The following is a 24,825-nucleotide window of genomic DNA, read 5'->3' as shown; positions in this document are numbered from 1 at the left end:
ATGGGGTTTCAGAGTCTTTACATCTTTGTGGGATCGGAAAGCCTCATCTTTTACCCAGAGAGTGACTGGTTCGCAATCCAGTGCTTATCGTATAGATAGGCTGATCATTTTCCACATCTTCAAATTCTGGTTCTTTTCTGCATTAGCGTCTTTTCTTTAAATGTTACTATAATCATTGAGGAAGAACCAGGATGCACCTTTCTAAGTACTTTGCTTAGAAATCTCCTCAGTTAATATCCAAATTGATCACTTACAAGTTCTACTTTCCACAAAACATTAGAACCTAATTCAGCCAAATTCTCAAGTACTTTATAACACGGACCATCTTTTCTCAAGTGACCAATAATATTCATCATTTCATTTTAAGATCACACCAGAAGGTTTAATGTCCACAGTTCTAGCAGCATTCTGTTAACATTCTCAAAGAGGATAGACATTTTCTCTAACAACTCTCCTCAGTTCCCTGCCCCACAAACTACCCTCACCAAAATTCCCTTTAACATCCATAATCCATCCAACAATCTTTTCAAGATAATCTAGGTTTTTCCTATCAGATACCTCAGAACTGTTACAGCCTCTACCCATTATCCAATTCCAAAGCCACTTTTACATTTTTAGGTATTTGTTACAACAGAACCCCATTTTCTGGCACCAGCATCTGTATTAGTTCCCTAGGGTTGCTGTAACAATTTATTACAAGTTGGAATGCTTACGAGAATAGAAATGTATTGTCTCCCAATGATGGAGACTGAAATTTTGATTATTAGACTGTTGGCAAGGTTGTTCTTTCTGAAGGGCTCTGAGGGAGAATCTTTTCCTTATCTCTCACCTAGCTTCCAGTGTTGTTGTTGTTAAGTGCCACTGAGTTGGTACCACTTTATAGCGACCTTCTATAGGGTTTCCAAGGAGCGGTTGATGAGTTTGAACTGCTAACCTCGCAATTCAAACCAACTTTGCAGTCAAGTGCTTATCCCACAGTGACACACATTTTCTCCTCTTTTACAAGGACCGTTATTCTATTGGATTAGAACCCACCTGACTTCTAGTCTGACCTCATGTTAACTTCAGTAATAACATCTTCGAAGACCCGATTTCAAATGAGATTAGGTTCTTAACTACTGGGAGTTATGACATCAACATATGTTTTTAGAAGGCATATTTAATCTATATGGAGTCCTGGTGTGGTGCTGTGGGTTAATGTGCTGGACTGCAATGTCAGTTTGAACTGCAAGGTTGGCAGTTCAAGCTCACCAGACACTCCTCAGAAACCCTACACTCACAGGGACGCTATGAGTCAGAACCTACTCCACAGCACTTACCAACAACAACATTTAATCAACACCATTTCCCAACTCCCAGCTCCATACTTTGCCAAGTGACTCTGCCCCTGGGAGCTCTGGGCTGTACCTGTGAAATCTTCACCTCGACATCTTACAGTTTTGTGGCCCCTTATAGCTGAAACAATTTTAAACAGGGAGTGAAGATGAAGTTGATATCCCTCTGGAAAACTAGGCTGCTTGCTCATGAGGTAAGTATGTTAGGACGTGTAATATATCAAAAGTCCCAGAAAGCATCGCTAGATTGTCAGAAAAGGCAACACTTAATAACCCTAATCCTACCATCGGAAGAACAGGTAAAATTATGTTCATTATTATGTATTTAAGAAGGCAGAGTTATCTGTAAACGAGTTTTAAAAGACTTACTTGGAAAATGTTTACAATGAGAGTTTGAAAAGAACACTCATGAAGTTAAAATTTAACTATCTACAAAACTCATGCAGAAGGGGAAAGGGCCAACCATCATATTCAACCCTGTGACTGAGTCTGAGTATTCAGTTGCATGTTTGTGATGTTGCTGTAGACAGATTCGTAAGCCGTTTAGTTGGCTTTTTATTTCTTTCCTCTTTTTGATTTCCCCAACCACAGTGAAAGCAGGAAGTTTTATGCTACCAAACATTGAGATGTTTACCGAGATTTGCTTGTGACTTGTTTTCTCTAAGACTGCGCACTTCATCAAGATTCCCTTGTAGCCAAGTACTGATACTTTCAAGTTTTCCATCTCTTTTAGCCAGCTTTTCTATGAGACTGTTTATTTCTTTCATCATCTCTGTACCATTATTCACAAATTCCTGGGGGGGGAAATGGCAATTTTGGGTGTGTAAGTATAAATTTAACTAAATAAAATCATTCTGACTTAGTAGCTTATGTTCAAAACAAAGACATTATACATGCAAAATTGTTGGTTATTGTTAAGTGCCACTGAATCAGTTCCAACCCTTAGTGACCCTGTATAGGGCTTTTGAGTGGCTGGTGAGCTTGAACTGCCAACCTTGCAGATCAAACCAACTTTGCAGTCCAGTACATTAACCCACAGCACGATACCAGGACTCCTGTATGTTCATTGTTGGTGAATTATTTTCTCTAAGACAATGCAGTTCATCAAGATTCCTGACAGTTGATGATATTCAGCATGCAAAATGTGTGTATGTACAAATATATAAGGTTCCAGGAAAGAGCTCAGACAAATGAGAAGATTTAATGGCAAGCTCATGGGATAGGGTGGTGGTAGTTGTGGTGGTGGTGGCAGTGGTTGTAATATAGAAGCCAGTTCACCCTCAGAGCAGCCCAGAGTTGCTTACATCATGGCTTACAGCTTAAGAGGAACTCAGGAGTGGGCGGGATCTGAGGTTGAAATCCTTTGAAGTTCATCAAATGTCAGGTTTGGGGCAAGTGACTTAAATCTGTAGCTTCATACGAAAAAGTCATTACCAAATCTTCTATATTCAGTGTCTGAAGTGTTAGCCAATAATTGGATCCAATCTGTAAATGTTTATAAAGTGGCAGAACCAGGACTTAAACTCCAGCCCACTTGACTCTAAAGTGGGGGGTATTGCAGAGGCTTTCATGACTGGTAAAGCATGAATGAAAATTGAGTTCAGAACTGAACAACTTTATCCTAAAACAAAATGTGCTCAATTTGATTTGGGGGATGGGGGATGCGGGATGTCATGTTCACTTTAGCTGAAGTGGTAGAGTAGGAAGACAGTTTCCCACAGTGAGTTTTGTACAGACACATTTTAGGATGTGATGGTCACACCAACTCTGTCACTACCCTTTGCACACACACACATACTAGGTAGGGGAGCATTTTAAGAAATAATATACCTATGGAAGCAACATACAAATTAAAGAAAAAAACAAAACAAAACTCACCTTAGTTGAGGCACGAAATTCTGTCCACAAATCCATGTACTGGGCTAAAATAAAGATTTTAGAGATGCAAAGATTACTGAAACAATTTGAACATTTTCATAAAAGTAAGGTTGTTTGCTTTTGTCTTTCAAAAGCTGGTTTTTATGTAAAATTGTCAACTTCCTGAATTGGTAGAATAAATGGATCAAACTTGCTCTGCCTCTATAAGCAAGTAGACAAAGGTAAGAGGTCTATGAAACAGAAGTTTCCAGAAGCTGGAAGATGAGTAGAACAGTGTTGGGATAGCTGCCTTCTGGTACAGATACGTTCCAGATCACAGAGAATGAAGTGTATCCCCAAACAGTGCCCCCAGATTTGCTCACAGCCACAAAGTCTATACGAAATATTAGCGAATTGAAGGCAGCAATAATCAAAAATGATAATAACTTCTGACAATTGAGTTCCACACAAGGGATGGGAGGCTGAACCAACACAATCTATCATAGAATAAAGATCAACTGTATGATCTTCTCAATAGACGCAGAGAAAGTGACCATTCGACACTTTTTCATGATTAAAACTCTCAGGAAACTCAGAATAGAAAGGCACTTCCTCAACCTGGTGAAGGGGATCTATAAAAAAACCTACAGTTTACATCATATTTTCTGGTAAAAGACTGAATATTTCCCCCTAAAAGTAGGAATCAGGCAATAAGGTTTTCTCTCATTGCTTCGATTTAGTACTATATGAGGAGGTTTGGGTTAATGCAATAAGGCAAGAGTAAGATGGGTCGGAACCGACTCGATGGCACTTAACAACAACAACAAGATATGAAAAAGCATGCAAAATTGGTTTTATTTGAAGATACAATTATATAAAAAGTCCTAAGAGATCTACAAAGAAGTGACTAGAGCTAAGGGAAACATAATAGCTCAATTTGAAATGGAATTAAAGGCGAAAAAACACTAAATAAATTTAACAAAATATATGTAATACCTATACACGTGTACAAAAGAAAAGGGTTAACGCAGAAGGCCTCAGTTGCTCAATTCTGCACATTCCCCAGAATGGCCTGTTTTTGGACTGGCCCTTTGCTGATTCTGGAGAACTGAGCTCTTGAAATATTCAGTCTGATAAGAGTGTTTTTGCATGCCTGAGGCCTTGAGTCAAACAATACCAGACTGTGTAGACAGCTAATGCTAATATTGTGATTTATGGTAAACACCTGCTTTCTTTCTAGGGGTCTCAAGTGTGAGTAACTGTAGCTTGTCACATAGGAGATAGAGTCTATGTGACTGACTCCCAACAAATACAACAGACACCCAAGCCCAGGTGAACATTCTTGACTTGAAACATTTGGTCCATGTTGTCATATTCCACTGCTAGGGAAATGAAGCACATTTGTGTGACTCCACATATGGAAGCTTGCACCTGGCTTCGTCTGAGCTTCATCCTATGTGCCTTTCCTTTGATGATTTTACTCTAGATCTTGTGCAGTGATATTCCATAATCATGAATATAACAACTTCCAAGACCTCTTAAAAGAGCAAAGCTATCAGTTTGAGCACTAAGATGCACCTGACCCAAGCCATGGTATTTTTAATAACCTCATACGCATATGAAAGTTGGACAGTGAATAAAGAAGACCATAGAAGAATTGATGCATTTGAGTTACAGTGCTGGAGAAGAATAATAAAAGTACCATGACCTGCTAAAAGAATAAATAAATCTGTTTTGGAAGAAGTACAGCCAGAATGCTCCTTAGAAGTCAGGATGGCCAAACTTCGTCTCTCATACTTTGCACATATTAGCAGGAGGGACCAGTCCCTGGAGAAGGACATCATGTTTGGTAAAGTGAAAGATCAGTGGAAAAAAAGGAAGATCCCCACCCTCCAACGAGATGGATTGGCACAATCGCAACAGCAATGGGCTCAAGTGTAGCAATGATTGTGAGGTCAGCACAGGACGGGACATGTTTTGTCGACACCAACTCAACGACATCTGACAACAACAACAAGTACTATGAGTCCTTCTAGTGAATCACTGAGCTTGAGGATAGTGTTAGGGATTCTTGACATCATTATTAAAAACTGGAAAACACTGCTGAGAGAAATTAAAGCAGCTCTAAATCAATGGAGATATAGACCATGTTCTTGGATTGGAAGACTCAATGTTGTTAGATTCCTATGTATGCTGTGGTCATTATGAATGTGTGTTATATGTGTCAGTGTTGTTTAAATGGGTGTGTTATATGTAATAGAATAGGCTATATCTGTCTGCTCTATAGGGTTTTCTAGACTAATGTTTTGGGGAGTAGATGGTCAGGTCTTTCTCCCATGGAGTCACTGGCTGGGTTTGAACCTCCAGCCGTCTTGATACAGGCTTAGTTATTGCACCACCAAAGTTCCTTAATAAAGGAATAAAGTCATAAAATCGATTTTGGAAAAACTGTCTTATATAGTACAATAGTGAAGGGTTAGTCTTTTAAAAAATGGTGCCTGAACAACTGGATATTTACATGGAAAAAAATTAAATTGAACTCTTAGTTCAAATCACACAAAAAGTTGAGTTGGAATGAACCAGAGACCTTAACATCAAAGCTAAAACTAAAACAGATGAGAAAATCATCAAGACCTTGGGGTAGAAAAAAAAAAATGTCTTAGAACACACAAAAAATGCCCAGCCTTAAAGACAAAATAGACTTTACCCTAAAAGACTTCATCTAAAGAATTTTTTTTTGTTGTTCTTTTAATGACATCATTAAAAACAAAACAAAAAAACCACCTCCAAACAAAAACAATAAACCCACTGCCATTAAGGTGACTCTGACTCCTTGTGACCCTACATAGGGTTTCAGAGATTTCTATATGTCTTTGCGAGAACAGATAACCCCAGTTATCTATCTCCTGCGGAGTCGCTGGTGGCTTTAAGCTACGGCCTTGTAGGTAGTTAGCAGCCCAGTGCTTAGTCCACAGCACCACCAAGACTCCTTAATAATGACATCATTAGGAAAATGAAAAGTCAAGACACAGACTAACAAATACTTGTTTCTAGAATACATAGAGAACTCATTTTAACAGAGCAATAAACACATAAACAACACAAAGTAATAAGCACAGACTTGAACAGACATGTGACTTATTATAGTTTTCAAAGATAGCCTCACAATATATTCCAGTTCACAAGTTCTTCTCCTAACACGGTGCTGGTAGTCCCCCCCATGTGGTGAGGTCTATGCCCCCTCCCCTTTTAACTTGGCAACTGCCTTGACCACTAATGTATGGTGGAAGTAACACTCTGTCAAGGTTAGGCCATAAAAATGCCATGAATTTTCAATTTGTTCTTTTGGGATGCTTGCTCTTGGAACCCTATCAACCAAACAGCTACATAAGGAAGTCAACAGTCTTCCTGAGGTCCAGCTGACAGCTAACACCAACACCAGACATGTGAGTGAGTCAGTCTTTGGATGACCTCAGTCCCCAGCTGTTGAATTACCGCCAGTCCTCAAGTTGTCTCAGCTGAAGCCATATTGAACTGACGTGAGGTTTTTCTAGCAAGCTCTGCCCAAACTGCCAATTTGTGAACAAAATAAATGATTTGTCATAAGACAGTAAATTTGTAATATTTCTAATGCTGCTATAGAGAACTGGCTCAAAGGACTTCATAAAAGATCTTAAACAAATGATCAAAATGCATGTGCAAAGATGCTTGATGTCAGTCACGAGGAAAATACAAATTAAATCAACAATGAAATACCGTTACATATCTATTAAAATGGCTAAAATTAAAAGAACTGGCAATATTAAGTGTTAGTGAGGATATGGAATAATAAGAATTCTCATATGAGTACATGCTCATGAGATGATACATTTGTACCACCACTTTGGCAACCTGATAGTTTCTCCAAAGTTAAATATACATTAACCATGTTGTTGTTGTTAAGTGCTATTAAGTCAGTTCCAACTCATTGTCTTATAGTGACCTGGTATAGGATTTCCTAGGAGTGACTGGTGGGTTTGAACTACTCACCTTGCAGTTAGCAGTTCAGTGCTAATTTTACAGTGCCACACCAAGACACTACCCAGGTGACCCAGCAATTTACTGCTATGTATTTATGTACGAAATGTGAAAATATATATCTGCAAAAAATACTTGCATACAAAGGTTGATAATAACCCAAACTGAAAGCAATCTAAATGCCCTTCAGCTGGTGAATGAACAATGAAAATATGATATATCCATAGCATAGAATACTACTATTGTTGTTAAGTGCTGTGGAGTCGGTTCCTTCTCATAGCGACCCTGTATAGGGTTTCCAAGGAGTGGCTGGTGAGTTTGAACCTCTGTTCTTGAGGTTCAAACAGACCTTAAAGTCCAATGATTATCCTACAGTGCCACACCAGGACTCCATATCGCTGCAAAAAGGGAACCAATTAACGATACATACAGCAACACAGAAGAATCTTAAAAACAACAAAAACATTTTGCAGAATGAAAGAAGCCAGGTACAAGAGTATGCACATTCTATCATTCTGATTCTATCTATAACGACTAGAGAATCCAGATGCATGGATGGCAGAAACTGGAAGTGGGGAGAGAGACAAAGGTCATTTGGGGGCGATGAAATGCCTTAAATCTTATTTGTGGTGATGGTGATAGTGCTTCCAGCATTGTTGTTGAAACTCACTGAACTGAATTATTTTGTTCTATGCAAATCAATAAAATTGATTAAGAGGAAGAAAGCAATAAAAAATAAATCCTCCCGTGACACATTACTTACTCTGCCTAGCTATCAACTCCCAAGACTGGTTACTTGAGATATAGGTGAGTCTTTCTTCTTTTTTTAAGTATTCCTCTGTCTTTTTCTTCAGGTATGAAATATACTGAAAATTAAAGGCATGGGATTGCTTTCATTAGTCTAATTACTACAGATTAATTATCCATTTAATCATTTAGCAAGTATCTCTTGAGTCCTATTCTGAGCCAGCTGCTGTTCTAGGTGCATGGGTTACAATGGTGAGCAAAACATGCCCTGGTTACATTTGTAATCCTAAAAAGGATATAAAGTATGCTGCTTCCTATTAAACTTTTCACCACCCAAATAAATATAACATTTTGAATATAATTTCCCACTGACAAAATTAAATGGTGTCCTGCCTGAATGCATTGCTTCCACACCAAAAATTTTCCTTAGGCAAAACGTCACAAAGCAGTAATGCTGCCAGACTGGAGTTCAGAGTAAGATCTCAGAGAGATGATGGACAGGGTCACGAGGATGTTTCCTTGGGTTAGATGATGTAGTGGTAGTGGCTTCAGTGATGGTAGTGTATTTTAAGTATGGTATTAAGGTCATGGCTTTATGTTTGGAACACACAATGTTCCTGTTCGTCTATGGAATAAGACCATCATAACATAGGTGGGAGAGTCTTTTTGCTCTTTGAGTAAACATCAGACACAACTTCTTGCAAATGCCCAAATTAATCCTGGCCAGTTTTAGATTTCTTATAGGATTTTAAAAACAATTATTACTGACTTCAGGTAAATAGAATAAACAAAACTGTGTTCAACTGACCACCAAGCTTTTCTGTTCTCTACAGCAGTTCAAAACTACCAGCTGTTCTGTGGGAGAAAAATGAGGCTTTCAGCTCCCATAAAGATTTACAGCCTCAGAAACCCTATACAGGGTCGCTATGAGTTGGAACCAACTCCACAGCACATTACAACAACAACAACATTTGCCTTTAGAAATGACCAAAGTTACATAATAGAATATTATAGAACACATGTTGTTATTGCTGTTAGGTGCTGTTGAGTCGGTTTCAACTCATAGCAACCTTATGCACAACAGAATGAACCACTGCCTGGTTCTGTGCCAGCCTCACAATTGTTACAATTGAACCCATTGCTGCTGGTAGTGTGTCAGTCCATCTCACTGGGGTCTCCCTCTTTTTGGCTGACAGACACTTCACATTACCAAGCATTATGTCCTTCTCCAGGAACAGGACCCTTGTGATAATACGTCCAAAATATGAGCGATGAAGTCTCACCATCCTGGCTTCTAAGGTGCACTCTGGTTGTATTTCTTCCAGTACAGAGTTGTTTGTTCTTCAGGCAGGCCATGGTACTTTTAATATTCTTCTCCAGCACCATAATTCAAATGCATAGATTGTTCTCTGGTATTCCTTATTCACTGTCCAACATTCATATTCATATGAGGTTATTGAAATTACTACGGCTTAGGTCAGGCACACCTTAGTCTTCATACTGACAACTTTGTTCTTGAACACTTTAAAGAGGTCTTGTGCAGCAGATCTGCCTAATACAATATGTTGTCTGATATCTTGACTGCTGCTTCATAAGTGTTGCTATATAATAGATACACACACATAAATGTGAAATCTGAGTAAACTCTGTGGATTGTACCAATGCTAATTTTTTAATATTGTACATAAAATGCTACCATTAGGAAAAAGTGGGCAAAGACTACATCAAATCTCCCTGTACATTTTGTTTTGCAAATCTATAATTATTCTAACTAAAAGGCTTTAAAAAACTCTTCAAAATGAAATTTCAAAGCCTGTCCATTAGCAAATATCTCTAGTAAATTCACTGTCCTCAGATATGTTCTCAGTAAATGACACTTTCATTTTGATATACTAATACTTCAATTTGTACTAAAAGGGAATCGTTTATGCAAGTTTCTAGGGAAAAAAAAGTAATTTTTGTACATTTGTATGTCTTTATATTAGGCTTATATACAAACCAGAATGTATATAAGTCTGCCTCATTCAGTCAATGCTGACATGATCCAAGGAATTGTTTACCACACACCATTCTTGTTGTTAAGTGCTGTTGAGTTGGTCGACCTTGTGGTTCAAATTGGCTTTGCAGTCCAGAGCAATAGCCCACAGCGCCACATCAGCGTCTTTTTTCTGGTGACTCCCTCCCCTACCCCAAGTTTGATGAGAGTCTGAAATGGGAGAGGAAGTGGGGCACTTGTGCTTGGCCCAAAGGTAACATTGGTAACTGTCACTCTTATTTAACAATTGTTGGCAAAATCCCCTCATTTTACTAAGCAGTTCCTCATGCTTGAAAAATAATTTGCTTAGTTCAAAAGAGCTTTAAGTGAAGTTCTGTGTGTTTACATGACATAGCAAGAAACATTACAATCCCTTCCATGCATCATCATTCAAAAGCATTTGCTTCCATTCCCTCTGGGTTGTTGTTGTTGTTGTTGTTGTTTATTTATACTGAAGTACTCAGGAATATATAACCATTCTAACAACCAAAAGGCATACCCTGCAAGCCTGCCCCCGAGCCACCAGCACACAGCCCCTCTCCCTCCTTGAGTCTAGCGTCCCCAGACACTCCATCTCTCCCTGTCCTCATCTCTGCCTCCATGAGATGGTTCATTTTATACCAAGGTTAGAGTTTCAAGTTTTTACAATCACAAGAATTCTGTTTACCACTCAAGGGAGTTCAGTTGTGGTGCTGTAGGATAAGCACTGGACTGCTAACTGCAAAGTTGGTGATTCAAACCCACTAGCAGCTCCTTGGAACTCCTTAACAGGGTCAATATAAGTCAGAACAGATTCAAATAGCACTTGAGCATCACAACCACTTGAAGACTATAGCTAGAAGAGGCATCAAATAGTTCACTGAACCACAGTCAGTTTGCTGCATTTGACACTGCTGATTACTTTCATATTTTTTTTAAATCTGCTGCCTCTTGGGCTATTGTTGTGGCCCACGGTCACAGATGCTGACCACTGGAGAACTAGTGAGACACAGACAGGAGCTATAGTACTTAGCAAAGTAGGTCTGTCCTCTATATCTCATTCTCCAGACTGGAATTTCTGAACTACTGTAACCTTTTGGAAGCATGAACATATATGCAGTTGGTGGTTGCTCTAGTAGATATTATGTGGCACAGGATCTGTATTCCTTTATTTTCTTTTATTTTTCTGTCTGGTTAGCAGTAATGTCTACTCTTTCATTTCTGATTCTAGAAAGGAAGACCTAGGCCCTCCACTATAAGAAACTGAATGGACTCCATAGTATCTAAGAACAATAACAAACTGCCAATGGATAGATAGTCCTGCTCCTCACCAGCCCCCAATGCATGAGAGTGGGGGCTTTGACACAAAACCAGTCTATACCATAGGATACCCAATTATTAACCTGTGAGTTCATTACACAGGTACATTCATTGAACTGTACATTTATGAATTGGATGTACTTTATGTCCCATCAAAAATGTTAAGAGCTACTCTTTCCTTTTCTTTCATAATTACTATAGGAGCTCTGGTAGCGTAGTGGTTACGAATCAGGCTGTGAACCTTAAGGTCAGCGGTTCGAAACTACCAGCTGCTCCGCGGGAGAAAGATGAGGCTTTCTACTCCCGTGAAGATTTACACCCTCGGAAACCCTGTACCGGGTCACTATGGGTCGGAACTGACTCAACGGCACTTAACAACAACAACAACAACATAGGCCTAGAAGATTAAATCATAACCAATTTGTGAAGTGCGATGCTGTTGAACTTACTGCTTTTAATCTTCTATTTTCCATGAGCAAAAGTTCTGTTTTTTGGTCATGTACATAGATTTCTTTTTCTAAGTTCTTTAGAATTTCAAAATGATCTTTGAGTTTCATGCTTTCTTGTTCTCGGAAATAGCTTGCTTCTTGCTTCACGTTATCCTGCTCAGACATAAAATCCAGAATTATCTCAGAGTTCAACAAACAAAGCACCAATGAGCAAGTGTCCATTGCCTGGACCATATTTAGAGAGGTCTTCTAATTCATTCCTGAAGCATCTAGTAGAGGTTATGGGCATCTTCTTCCAAAATTATCATTTTAATTTTTATTAAACTCCAAAGGTGGTATGGTGCTGCAGGATAATGTACTTGACAGCAAGGTCTGTTTGGACCGCAAGCTTGGTGGGTCAAACCCACCAGCCACTCCTCAGAAACCATACACAGGGTCACTATGAATCGGAACCGAATCGACGGTACTTAACAACAGCAAAACTGATTCAGGGATACCAATTCATGGTGCCTGGGAAAGAGGTGCATGAAGGACCCCAGGCATTGAGACAACTTCATAAAACAGAATATACTATGAATGAGATATAAACAACTGTCTAGCCCAAGCAAGAAGAAATGGGAGAATTAATTAAGACTTTCAAGGGAGGATTTAATATTTCTTTTGGGGGGAGGATTTAATATTTCTTGAAGGAAAGATACTGCTTTAAGAATTTTTCAGAATTCTCAACAGAACTATTTAGTTATCAGCTATCATACTGTTATAGATCAAATGCTCTTTATTGTACAATCATTATTATCATTCGTGTCTTGTTAGGAAAAGCTGTAAGTATATTATACATTTAATTTTCCCTTCCAATTTCTCTACACCCACAATATATTAAAAGTTATCTTTGCTATAGTATAAGCACTGGGCTGCTAACTGTGCTAGCCACTGGGTCAGCAGTTCAAACCCACCAACTGCTCTTGGAAACCCTATATGAGTTGGAACTGACTCGATAATACACAACAACAGCAACACGTATTAAAAGGGTTAACTTAATGTGAATTTCCTAAAGCCTCCAATAGTGCCAGATAACTAAGTTGCTACTGTCTGTATGTAACAGCATTCTAATCAAAGAAAGAAAAAGAACCACAGTGACCCTTTACCATGTGACGAACACATCTTGAAACATCTCTTGTAAACTGAGCAATGCTGTTTCTTAGTAAAGCCTCTTCTTGCTTTTGTGCTATATAAAAAAAGAGAAAAATGATTAACCTCAAAATTCTTCAGTTTAAAAAAAATTATCAGAGTAAGGGAGAAGCCTAGTTTTAAAAGTCAAATACAAGACCTGTAACAAAAATCAGCAGTCAGGGGTCTGAACCCTAAGAAGCAAATGTTTTTCAACTCTTTTAGATTTCTTTTGTCATTTACTTCCATCTTCTTAAAATATACTTTTGTGGTTGTTTCTTGGTTTGTCATTTTAACACATTTTAATTGACTTTCTGATTTTCTCCTTTCCATTTCTTTTAGTTCTCTTCTAATGACCTCATTGGAGTTCTGTGGGTTAATGCACCAAACTGCAAAGCCGTTTGAACTGCAAGGTCGGAAGTCAAGCTCACCAGATGTTCCTTGGAAACCCTATACAGGGTCATTATGGGTAGGGATCAACTTGATGGTACTTAACAACAACAACAATGACCATTTCATTAATCAGATACTCAGCATCTCAGAATAGACTTCATATTCTTACTCTTTTCTCCGTATCTTCATTTCTTTCTCTCATTTTTGTCTATTTTTGGAGAAATTTCCTCTAATTATAATCATTTAATTACATTAAAATTTTAATTATTATTATTTTCTAGGAGTTTATTTATTTATGAGCTTTTTTCTTGGCTTTGGATCTTTTTTATGTGCCTATTTTTTTTTCATAGATGCAATTACCTTCATTTCAGTAAGAATACAGCTGTGATAAATATCTTTATGTTCTTTGAATTGTCTATATTTCCCGCAAGTTCTCTTTTTTCTGTTTGCTTTGGTTTCCGCCTTTCACATCGGAGGGGGTTTTTCCTACATGTCTAGTGATCTTTGGCTGTCCAATCCTATTTAAGAGTGAATACTAGGAGGTTTCAGTTCCCAGTGAACTTCCTTGTGCAGTGATCATGAAAGGAGTAACCATTTTGTTGGGGAACCCTCAGATGTCAGTATCTGTGGGGTTTTTCTCTGAAACTGTATTTCCTTAAAGAAGAATCCAGCAATTGCCTTCTTTGGGAAAAAAGGGAAGGCAGAGCAATAACAACTGTTGCCCGTATTTTCCATTGTAAAGCAGTGGAAGGGATGAGGGATCTCAGTATCTCACTTCTCTCTTGCCCTTAGCCATCCACATTGGGAACCCTCTGAGGAAGAGTAGTTACCCAACTGCAGAGACGGGATTTCCCCTGGAGGTCTAACTGCTCTTTATAAAGAATTTCAACCAATATTTAGCCCCATTACAGGGTCGCTATGGGTCGGAACCGACTCGACGGCACTTAACAACAACAACAACTCTTATCTCAGCCTCACAGTAACAGGGACTACAATGTCCAAGACTTTTTAGGTTGTGTGAATGAAGGACCCTGCGCCTGACAAACAAAATGGCATTGCAGCTGTCCCCAAGTGGCACCGAATAAAGACACCACCACCACCACCACCACCACCACCACCCCGTAGTTTCAGGGTTCAGGTAAATCTCCATAATGTCGCCCATTGGAAACTCACCAGAACTGTACCCAGGACCACACCGCCTTAAATACCTCGGTCTGTAAGGAACAGGTGGGCTCTTGGTCTCTCTTGACTTTGAGTGCCCCCTCCCAGGTTTACTCTCAATAAACCTGCCTCCTGTTGAAGCCAAGTCTCTCTCCTCATCTCTTTCTTTCTTATTTCTTACAGTAGAAATAATTTTTTTGCTTTTATAGTTTTTTTCTGTGCATGAAGAGACTTTATTAATTGTATTTCCTTCCTGATACTCCTTCTGTTCAATTTTAACCTTCCAAAAGTATGTTATATACTATCTGTTGCTGTCTTCTCTGCCAATCTCTTTCCGGATTTATTTCTTTTTTGTTGTTCTTTTACACACATTTTTATGAAGTTTCATGAGGCAGTCAAGTGTATGTCTGTGTTTTGTCCATCGTGTGTAATCAAAAGCCACAACATTGCTCATTCTATGCACTGAGCCTACCAAACTCTGTGGAAGCAGTTCTACTATGTCCTGTCGGGTCACAGTACACTATAAATGCAACTGCTGATGGGTATATTTCACTACTTTCTGAAGAACATTGCTCTTACATTCTTCCTTCTCTATTTCTCTAGCATTATCTCTCTTTTCTTTAGCTGTGATCATAAATATTGATGATATATTGCTTACTTTTAAGGAGCTCTGGTAGCGTAGTGGTTACAAGTTGGGCTGCTAACCTCAAGGTCTGCAGTTAGAAACTACCAGCTGTTCCAGAGGAGAAAGATGAGGCTTTCTGCTCCTTTAAAGATTTACCGCCTTGGAAACCCTATGCATGGCCGCTATGAATCAGAACCTACTCCATGGCATACCACCACCGCTACTATCATGGTTTACTTTTATGCTCACAGTATTTCTAACATTCCACATCTGATACAAGACAGGGCAGGAGGAAAATTGGGAAAGTAGAAAACTGGAATGTGAGTACATGTATATCTGGAATCTGGGTAAAAGTAGTAAAAGAGCAAAAAAAATCAACCTAAATTGTTTACATGAAATCCTGTTAAGAAACCAAAAATCAACTGAGGAGTAGGAATCAGACTAAATACTAAGGCACTTATAACATTGTTACATTCTTTAAAATCCACCATACTTGGCCGAAAATGCTGTTCACTTTCTAATGTTTATGCATTTCACATTTGAACATATTGGGTTCCTATATGATGCTCTCATTTGGGACTATGTCATTGCTGATGTCAAATGGATCATGACTGGAGGCAGAGAATACCAGAAAGACATTTACTTGTGCTTTATTGACTATGAAAAGGGTTTTAACTTTGTGGGATCATGACAAGCTATGGGCAACATTTTGGAGAATGAGTATTCCAGAACACTTCATTGTGCTCATGAGGAAGCTGCAGATAGACCAAGAGGCAGTAATTTGAACAGATTGGTTTAAAATTGGGAAAGGTGTGAGCCAGGGTTGTATTCTTTCACCATACTTATTCAATTTGTATGCTGAACAAATAATCTAAGAAACTAGATTATATGAAGAAGAACCTGGCATCAGGATTGGGAGAAGACTCATTAACATCTGCTTGCTGAAAGCCAAGAGGACTCAAAATATTTCCTGATGGAAGATCAAAGAACACAACCTTCAGTATGGGTTGCACCTCAGTGTAAAGAAAACAAAAATCCTCACCACTAGACCAATCAATAGCATCTGTTAAATGGAGATATGAATGAGATTGTCAAAGACTTCATTTTGCTTGGCTCCACTATCAACACTTATGGAAGCATCAGTAGAGAAATCAAACGACGACATATTACCGTAGGCTTATCTGCTGCACAAGATATCTTGAAATAGCTCAAGAGAATAGCCTCATATGCAGGTGAAAGTTGGACAGTGAATAAGGAAGACAGAGACGAACTGATGCATTTGGAGAATACTACCATGGACTGCCAGAACTGTGTTAGAAGAAATACAACCAGAATACTCCTTAGAAGCCAAGATGGCCAAACTTCGTCTCTCATACTTTGGATATCTATCAGGACGGACCAGTCCCTGGAGAAGGACATCATGTTTGGTATAGTTAGAGTCAGTGAAAAAGAGAGAGACCCCCAATAAGATGGATTGGCACAGTGGCAGCAGCAATGGGCTCAAGTGCAGCAATGATTGTGAGGTTGTGTAGGATGGTGCAGTGCTTCATTCTGTTGTGCATAGGGCCGCTATGAGTCAGAACAGACTCAACAGCACCTAACAACAAGATCTAACTTGGGTACTCACAGCTTTAATTCCTGTGTACAGGAGCAAAGAGTTTCAGAGTCTCTTCTGGCATCCATTTAGGTCTTTTCTTTCTTTCCTGTCTTTTAAATGACTATTTGCTTCCTTTGTATATGATTTTCTTGATGTCATTCCACAATTCCAGTTGTCTTCGGTCCTTAGTGACTAATGCATTAAACCTGTTCTTGAGATGGTCTTTAAATTCAGGTGGGATATTCTTAATGTCATTTTTTTGGCTCTTGTGGACTTGCTTTAATATTCTTCAGCTACAGCCTGAACTTGAATATGGGTAATTGATGGTCTGTCCCACAGTCAGCCCCTGACCTTGTTTTGGCTGATGATATTGAGCTTCTCCATTGTTTCCTCCCACAAATGTAGTCAATTTGATTACTGTGTATCTCCTCCAGTGTGGTCCATATGTATGGTCACCATTTATGTTGTTGAAAAAGGTATTTGCAATGAGTAAGTCACTGGTCTTGCAAAATTCTATCATGTGATCTTTTCCAGCATCTTTTCTATCATCACCAAGGTCATGTTTTCCAACTACTGATTCTTCTTTATTTTCAACTTTCACATTCCAATCACCAGTAATTATCAACACATCTTGGTTGCATGTTTGATCAATTTCAGAGTGAAGAAATTGGTAGATTTCTTCCAATTTTCATCATTGGCTTTAGTAGTTGGTGTGTAAGTTTGAATAATAGTGGTATTAACTGGTCTTCTTTGTAGGCACATTGCTATTATCCTATCACAGACAGTATTGTATAGAACTTGAAATACTCTTTGTGATGTTGAATGTGATGCCATTCCTTTTCAGTGTGTCATTCTTGGCATAGTAAATCATGATTGTCCAATTCAAAATGGCCAATACAGTCCATTTCAGATCACGAATGCTTAGCATATTGATCTTGATGTGTTCTTTTTCATTTTTGATGACTTCCAATTTTCCTAAATTCGTATTTCATACATTTCATGTTCTGATTATTAATGAATGTTTACAGCTGTTTCTCCTCATTTTGAGAAGCAAATGAAAATCCCAAAAGCTTTGTGCCATCCACATCATTAAGACCAACTCTCCTTTGAGGAGGTTCTTCTAACCTTGGCCCCTTGGTTTATCATCTGGCACTATATCAGTTGATGTTCCTCTGCTAACCATAGGGTTTTTAGTAGTTAACCTTATGAAAGGGGTCTACTTCTCCTTCTTCCTAGTTTGGAAGTTCCACTGAAAACTGTCACCATGAGATATCCTTCTGGTATTTAAATTACTGTTAGCACAGCTTCCAGCAACACACAACCACCACAGTACACAAACTGACAGATGAGATGCTATGTAATAGAATGCAAAATATGTAAGATTTCAGAGACATTTCACCTCCTTTGCTAAGCTCCCAGATTTGAGACAAGCTTTTACGTATCTCTGCCCTAAAGGTAGGTTAATGAAAACAAATCCAAGGAATAGCTACCTAATAAATGGCTAAAATCATAATTGGACATGAGATACAATTAGCAAACACATGCTTAAGAAAAAAAAAAAAAATCTTCATATGGTAGCAGATAGCGTTGGTTCTACCTTTACCCAGCATGGTGAGAACTAAGTTAAAGTTGTTGTTGTTGTTAAGTGCTGTCAAGTCAGTTCTGACCCATAGCGGCCCTGTATAGGGTTTCCAAGGAGCAGCTGGTGAGCTTGAACCACAAACGTTGCATTTCAAACAGCTTTGCAGTCTGGCAATGAACCCACAGCGCCACACCAGGACTCCATAAGATAAAGTAGTTAACACTAACTCTCAATTTTAAACAGACAGCAAAAGAGAAAAGAAAAAAAGTTGGCAACAGCAATAATAAGGTTGTGGTGTGGAGGAGACAAAATTAATAGAAGAGGGAAACCTTAGAGAATAAAGAGTAACAGGGTCATGGGGAAAGTCAGATGAATCTCACCATTGGCTAATAGACTGATGCTTAGCTTTGTATCAGAAGACAATGGTAAAATCCTCACCTGGGACTGAGGGCAATTATCAAATGCATTGAATGTACCTGCAAGAATATTCACAAGCTCTTCAAGCCTTTTTAACTTTTCCCTATACATTTCCTCTGCCACTTGAAGTTGTGGAAGGCATTCAACTAGCTCTTCTTCTTTTTCTTTGTTACTTTTCACTTCTTTAACAAATTGATCCTTTGAAGAAAATAAAATGAATTCTTAGAGAAGAATGCAAGCTGTTGGAGGAAAAGACTTTTCTCTGTGTTGTTCTCTTTCATTTTTTTTTTTTACAATCCTCCATGCATCATCATTCAACTGTATTTGCTTCTATTCCCTCTGTTTTGTTTCTTTTTTAATGTTTTACTATGAATTATGTGATAGTTTACATGGGAGAACATTAGTTTTACATTCATTCTATCGTATATTGTCTCGTTGCCATGGTTACAATCACCTCCATGCATCATCAACCAACCAAAGGGTATACCCTGCAAGCCTGCCCCCTCCCCCCCACCCCATCTTCAGCACTCAGTCCCTTTCCCTCTCTGGATCTAAACTCCTCAGCTGCTCCATTGCTCCATGTCATCATCTCTGCCTCCATCTCGGGCATCACTGCTTCTCTGGGTAAGGTCCAGCTCTCTGCTCTTCTCCCTTGATGGTACTAGGGACCTCCGCTCCTAGACTGGAAAGTTAATCACTCCCCTCCTTGCTATAAAATGTTTACCTTTACATTTCCAACCCTCACAATCAGTCCTGATAACAATTATTCACTATTATATCACAAGAGACCCATCTGCATTTCATTTCATCAGCCCCGCTTAGACAGATTGGATACTACTCACTGGAGATTCTACCTTCCTCCAGGCCTTTGGGTCTAGGTTCCCTCTTGAAAGCTTGTAAGCCAGTCACTTCTTGCCTTTGTAGCCCCCCATCCCCATTTTGGGTAGCCAATGTCCAAGTTGCCCATCCCTGTATACTCTGTGTGTGGACTTGTTTCCTCTTTTGAGCTAGTGCTTCAACTGGTGTAACCCAAGTTCATCAAATTGTATCAGATTAATTTTCTTTCCTCTTTCTTCTTCTGGTTGAGCTCTGATCATCCAGTCATTGAAGCCAGGTCAAGTGGGTATTCTCTGCAAGTGTGGGTGTTCTTGTGCATATGCCCTCTCTTATCATCTGGACGCTTCACTCTCCACTCTAGTCCTCTATGGCTATGTCACTGACTCTGGGCCCGAGTCACCAGGTTTAGCCACACTGCTGGCCAACCAGGTCTTCACCCGGGTTCACAGAAGTCTATTGAACACTGTAGGGCTTAGCTTGCCATTTCATTGCTGTTTTTCCCTCACTTCCCCTTATCGATGACGAGCATGGTCACCAATCAGAGCGTGTATTCCCTTGGAAGGGGTTTTTCTCTGAGGGGACCCGACCACTTGTCTTGATGTTTCCTGGGCAAGCAACTTGCTTGTTCTTGTACTAACAGTCGGTCTGCCTATGTTGTTTTATATTTTTCCTGTAGGTCTTTCTTTCAAGAAGTATCTTCTGTTCTTCTATCTGCTCCAGGCTGGTCTGCTCATCCTTTCAAGTGGGAATTTCCCATCTCTGGAGATCTGGATGTGGTTCAGGCTTCCACCTATAGTCTTATGTATTGCAGATGCTCCACAGGAAGCCTCCTTCACTGGGCACATTGTAGCCCCATTTTAGGTATTCCAGTCAGTTATAGGAAGAAGATGGACTTACAAGCTTTCTATGGTGATGTTTCTGGCTATTACTTTCTCTCCCCCTCCAGTGTCTATTTTATAATATAATGCAAGGAAAACCAAGATTCAAAAGACAGCCAAGCATCTTAACATTATTCCCCCTTTTTCTCTATTCCAACCATGTCTCAATCTCTGTATCCCAGAGTCCTGTTGTTCCAAGGTTTTTGGAAACATCATTATTTACCTCTGTCCCACTTAGCCCATTCAGACCTGCCTAATTGTTCTCACATCTGCTTTGTTCTTCCATTCCCCTCTCCGTTCTTGTATACTGCCCCCTCCCCAACACCCCAACTGCAAATGTGGGTTAATGCACCAGACTGAAAAGTGTCGGAGGTTCAGGTCTAATCCCTGTCCTGTGTTCCACCTTCCCCTCCCTCCCCTCACCCACCCCCAACATCCCAGCAATCAACAAAGAATCCTCCTTACCCCCCTTTAATATGGGTTCTTTTTCTTAGTCTTTTACAGTAGTGGTCCTATGCAGTATTTCTCTTTTTGTGACTGACTAATTTCACTCAACATAATGTCCTCAAGGTTCACCCATGTTATGTGGTAGCTTGTAGCTTCCTTGTTCTTCTCCAAGGTAGCATAGTATTCCATTGTGTGTGTGTGTACCACAGTTTGTTTATCCATTCTTCAGCTGATGGGCACTTTGGCTGCCTCAATCTTTTTGCTATTGTAAATAGTGCTGTTATGAACATTGGTGTGCATATATCTTCTCGGATTGTGGCTCTTTTTTCTTGTGGGTAAATACCAAGTAGAGGAATTGCTGGTTCATAAGGTATTTCTATTTTCAGTGTTGTTCTCTTTCTATCCCAAGATGCTGTTGTTGTTAAGTGTTGTCCAGTTGGTTTCCACTCATAGCGACTCTGTATATAGTTTCCAAGGAGCATCTGGTAGGTTTGAACTGCCATCCTTATGGTTCGCAGTCCAGTGCTGTTTCTACAGCACCCCACCAGGACGGGCATATTAAACAAACAAGAATATCCAACTCTCTGTGTGTTGGAGTTGAACTGTGCTCTACAGGGTTTTCGATGGCTGATTTTCCAGCAGTAGATTTTCAGGACTTTCTTCTGAGACACTTATGTATAGATTCAATCTGCCAACCTCTTGGTTAATAGCCAAGCACATAACCAGGAACCCCATCTGGCATATACTAAGTGGTTAATAAATATTTGTTGGGTGCCCTACTGACTCTGTGGTGGTGGTGGTTATGTGTCTTGGAGTTGGTTCTGACTCATAGTAACCCTGTTATAGGGTTTCTAAGGCTGTAAATCTTTATGACAGCAGAAAGCCTCATCTTGTTCCTACAGAAAAGCTTATAGCTTCAAATTGCTGAATTGTGATTAGCAGCTCAACTTGAACCCACTTTACAGTCATGGCTCCTTCCCTGACTGTCTAACAATCTCTAAGTAAGGAGACTAGGTTCAGTTGGCTCTCCATAGATCCTTTCAGCTCTCTGTATGTTGTTGTTGTTATGTGCTGTGGAGTCGGTTCTGACTCATAGCAACCCTGTACAGGGTTTCTGAGGCTGTCAATCTTTATGGGAACAGAAAGCCTTATCTTTCTCCCGCGCAACAGCTGGTAGTTTTGAACTGCTGACCTTGAGGTTTCGCAGCCTGACTCGTAACCACTAAGCTACCAGAGCTCCTTAGCTCTCTTTATAAGTCTAGTGCTATAACCTTATTAATGTTACCACTTATGCAGCCCTAAAACATATTTGAGAGACTTGCCTTTGGTTGATTGAATTTTCTGGAAAAAAACAGAAGGACTCAAAACAGATATACACAAGTTCAATGTAATACAGGTGCAAATAAGAAACGGGGAGGAGGAAGGAATAATTTGATAATGTCACAATAAGTAGTTTAAAGCTACCTAAAGTAACACATGATGATATCTGCTAATTTCTCAAGTTTTAAGGAAATAGTTGGATATCTTTTTAAAAAATCAGAATGTGTTTAAAATAGTGACTAAGGCAGAGACAGCCTGCTGACATTCAATACCCACTCTCCATTTCTTTGATATTAGGACTCAGGAGTTTTAGCTGAGCCAACTAGAGAGTCATTTCTCAGCCTCCTTTGAAGCTAGGTGTATCCAATGAGTTTATGATCAGAAGCAGCAGTATATGCCACTTCTGGGTCCTGCTCCTGCAGCGGCAATGGGAGCGCTCTCTTCCCTTCTGGAAGCAGACTGCAATACTTCTCTCTTGCAGAGCATCTTCTGAGTTCAAATCACCAACCTTTTGGTTAGCAGCAGAGCACTTAACCACTGTCAGGGCTCCTCTCCAAAATGATTACAGCCTTGGAAACTCTATGGAACTGTTCTCCTCTGTTCTGTCAGGTCCCCTGTGAGTTAGAATCAAGTCGATGACAGCAATGGATTTGGGGGCTTTCTATTAGGCACACAGAAGTCCTGGTGTGGCATTGTGGGTTAATGCACCAGACTGAAAAGTCAGTCATTTGAATTGCAAGGTCGGAGGTTCAAGCTCACCAGTCGCTCCTTGGAAACCCTATACAGGGTCGTTATGGATGGAATCGACTTGATGGCATTTAACAACAACAAAATATTAGGTACACAGAAAGATCAGATATAGCCTTGCTTGTACCAGTAGATCTCATTTTACATTTAACTGATTAGAATAGCATCAAAGATCAGTTATTCCCCTCCACTTCATATAATCATCTAAAAGTATTTCTAGATGTAAAATAAAGCTTACCTCATAGATGCTTATCTCTTCAATTAGCAGTTTTTCTTTGTAAATAAATTCTTCCTCCTCTTGTTTTAATTCTTCTGTAAGTTTTTCAATCTGTCCCACAAATTCATTGATCTCTTTTTCTCTAGAGCTGGTCTAATTGGAAAAAAAAATGAGGAATTATTATTTCTTTATAGAGTTCTACCTTTTATATTCAAGCAACTAGGTAAATTAATGTCCCTTTGCTTGTGACATGTCTCTGAATTCAGATCATATTATCTCTCAGTAGCTACTGAGAGGGATTTTGTTTTTTCTCCTAAGATTAGATTTTTTAAAAAAATCAAAGTATATTTATAAATATAGCATGAGAAATGAAAGAGTGGGGAGTGTAGGAGAGGCAGAGGGTATATATATAGAAGGTGATTGCATGATGTTTGGTTTCAGATTTTGGGAGATATTTTCCCTAGAGGCTAACCTCAAATTTGTATTCGGTTGCATACTTCAAAAGTGTTTTCTGAAGAGACTTGATACTTCACTTGCTAAATCCCCATAGTTAATATACAACAAATTGATGCATGTCTTAAGAAAATTACGTAATTCACCCTAACTAGAAAGTCAGCAGAAAAGAAAATGCCCCTTAATTAGATAAGGTTTAATTACAAATTGAAGGAGAATTTACTTTAATGCAGTGTAGGGGACTGGTTCCGAATGCCCTTGAGTTCTCTTTACCTCTTCATATAATTCAACTTTCCTATGTTGTGCAGTCTCAATTTTATGCCTAAGTTCTTGAATTTCAGCCTTTGTCATGGTCTTCCAACGCATATGCTTTTTTAGTAGACAGGCTATTTTCCACTGAGTTATAATACTAGGGAATAGAAAACAAGAATTATGATTATATTGAAATAGCAGTTAATCCAAAAGATGAAAGAATTCAAAGTAAAAGAAGTCTACTATGGAACATAGATGTTTACCTGTGCTATATTGACTCTGCAATGGCTTACGATTGTGTGAATCATGACAAGCTATGGATAACATTGTAGAGAATAAGTTTTCCAGAACACTTAAATTGTGCTCATGAGGAACAGAACAAGGGGACACTGAGTGGATTAAAATCAGGAAAGGTGTGTGCCAGGGTTGTATTCTCTCACCATATTTATTCAATCTGTACACAGAACACTTAATCTGAGAAACTAGATTATATGACGAAGAACGTGGAATCAGGATTGGAGGAAAATTCTTAACAATCTGAGATATGCAGATGATACACCTTGCTTGCTGAAAGTGAAGAAGACTTAAAATATTTACTGATAAAGATCAAAGACCACAGCCTTCAGTATGGGTTGCATTCTCATTACTTGACCAATAAATAGCATCATGACAAATGGAGAAAAGATTGAAGTTTTCCAAGACTTCATTTTGTTTGGACCCACTATCAACACTCATGGAAGCAGCAGTCAAGAAATCAAATGGCATATTGTAAGGGACCCATGCGCTCAGAGTCAGTGACACAGCCACAGACGACTAGAGCAGAGAGCGAAGAGACCAGCTGATAAGAAGAGGGCAGACAGACGCAAGAATACCCACACTTGCAGATGATACCCACATGACCTGGCTTCAATGACAGGATAAACAGAACTCAACCCGAGGAAGAAAGAAGAGGAAAAAAAAGTGTCATCTGATACAACTTGATGAACTGGACCTA

At 39.2% G+C, this 24,825-nt stretch overlaps 1 protein-coding gene across 1 annotated transcript in view; it reads right to left on the bottom strand.

Moving 5' to 3' along the window:
- CCDC175 (coiled-coil domain containing 175) overlaps positions 1–24,825 on the bottom strand; it is a 115,714-nt gene that overhangs the window by 3,458 nt on the left and 87,431 nt on the right. The window contains exons 12-19 of the mRNA XM_006864638.1: positions 23,853–23,988; positions 23,148–23,279; positions 18,740–18,878; positions 12,884–12,963; positions 11,739–11,891; positions 7,972–8,074; positions 3,213–3,256; positions 1,969–2,128 (exon numbers count right to left, since the gene is read on the bottom strand). Coding sequence (XP_006864700.1) covers positions 1,969–2,128; positions 3,213–3,256; positions 7,972–8,074; positions 11,739–11,891; positions 12,884–12,963; positions 18,740–18,878; positions 23,148–23,279; positions 23,853–23,988 — 947 coding nt within the window. The remainder of the gene's footprint in view (positions 1–1,968; positions 2,129–3,212; positions 3,257–7,971; positions 8,075–11,738; positions 11,892–12,883; positions 12,964–18,739; positions 18,879–23,147; positions 23,280–23,852; positions 23,989–24,825) is intronic.

Source organism: Chrysochloris asiatica, unplaced genomic scaffold (genome assembly GCF_000296735.1).
Source record: "Chrysochloris asiatica unplaced genomic scaffold, ChrAsi1.0 scaffold00067, whole genome shotgun sequence".
NCBI lineage: Eukaryota > Metazoa > Chordata > Mammalia > Afrosoricida > Chrysochloridae > Chrysochloris > Chrysochloris asiatica.
The sequence above is the reverse complement of the archived record's forward strand: the minus strand, read 5'-3'. Positions and strand labels throughout refer to the sequence as shown.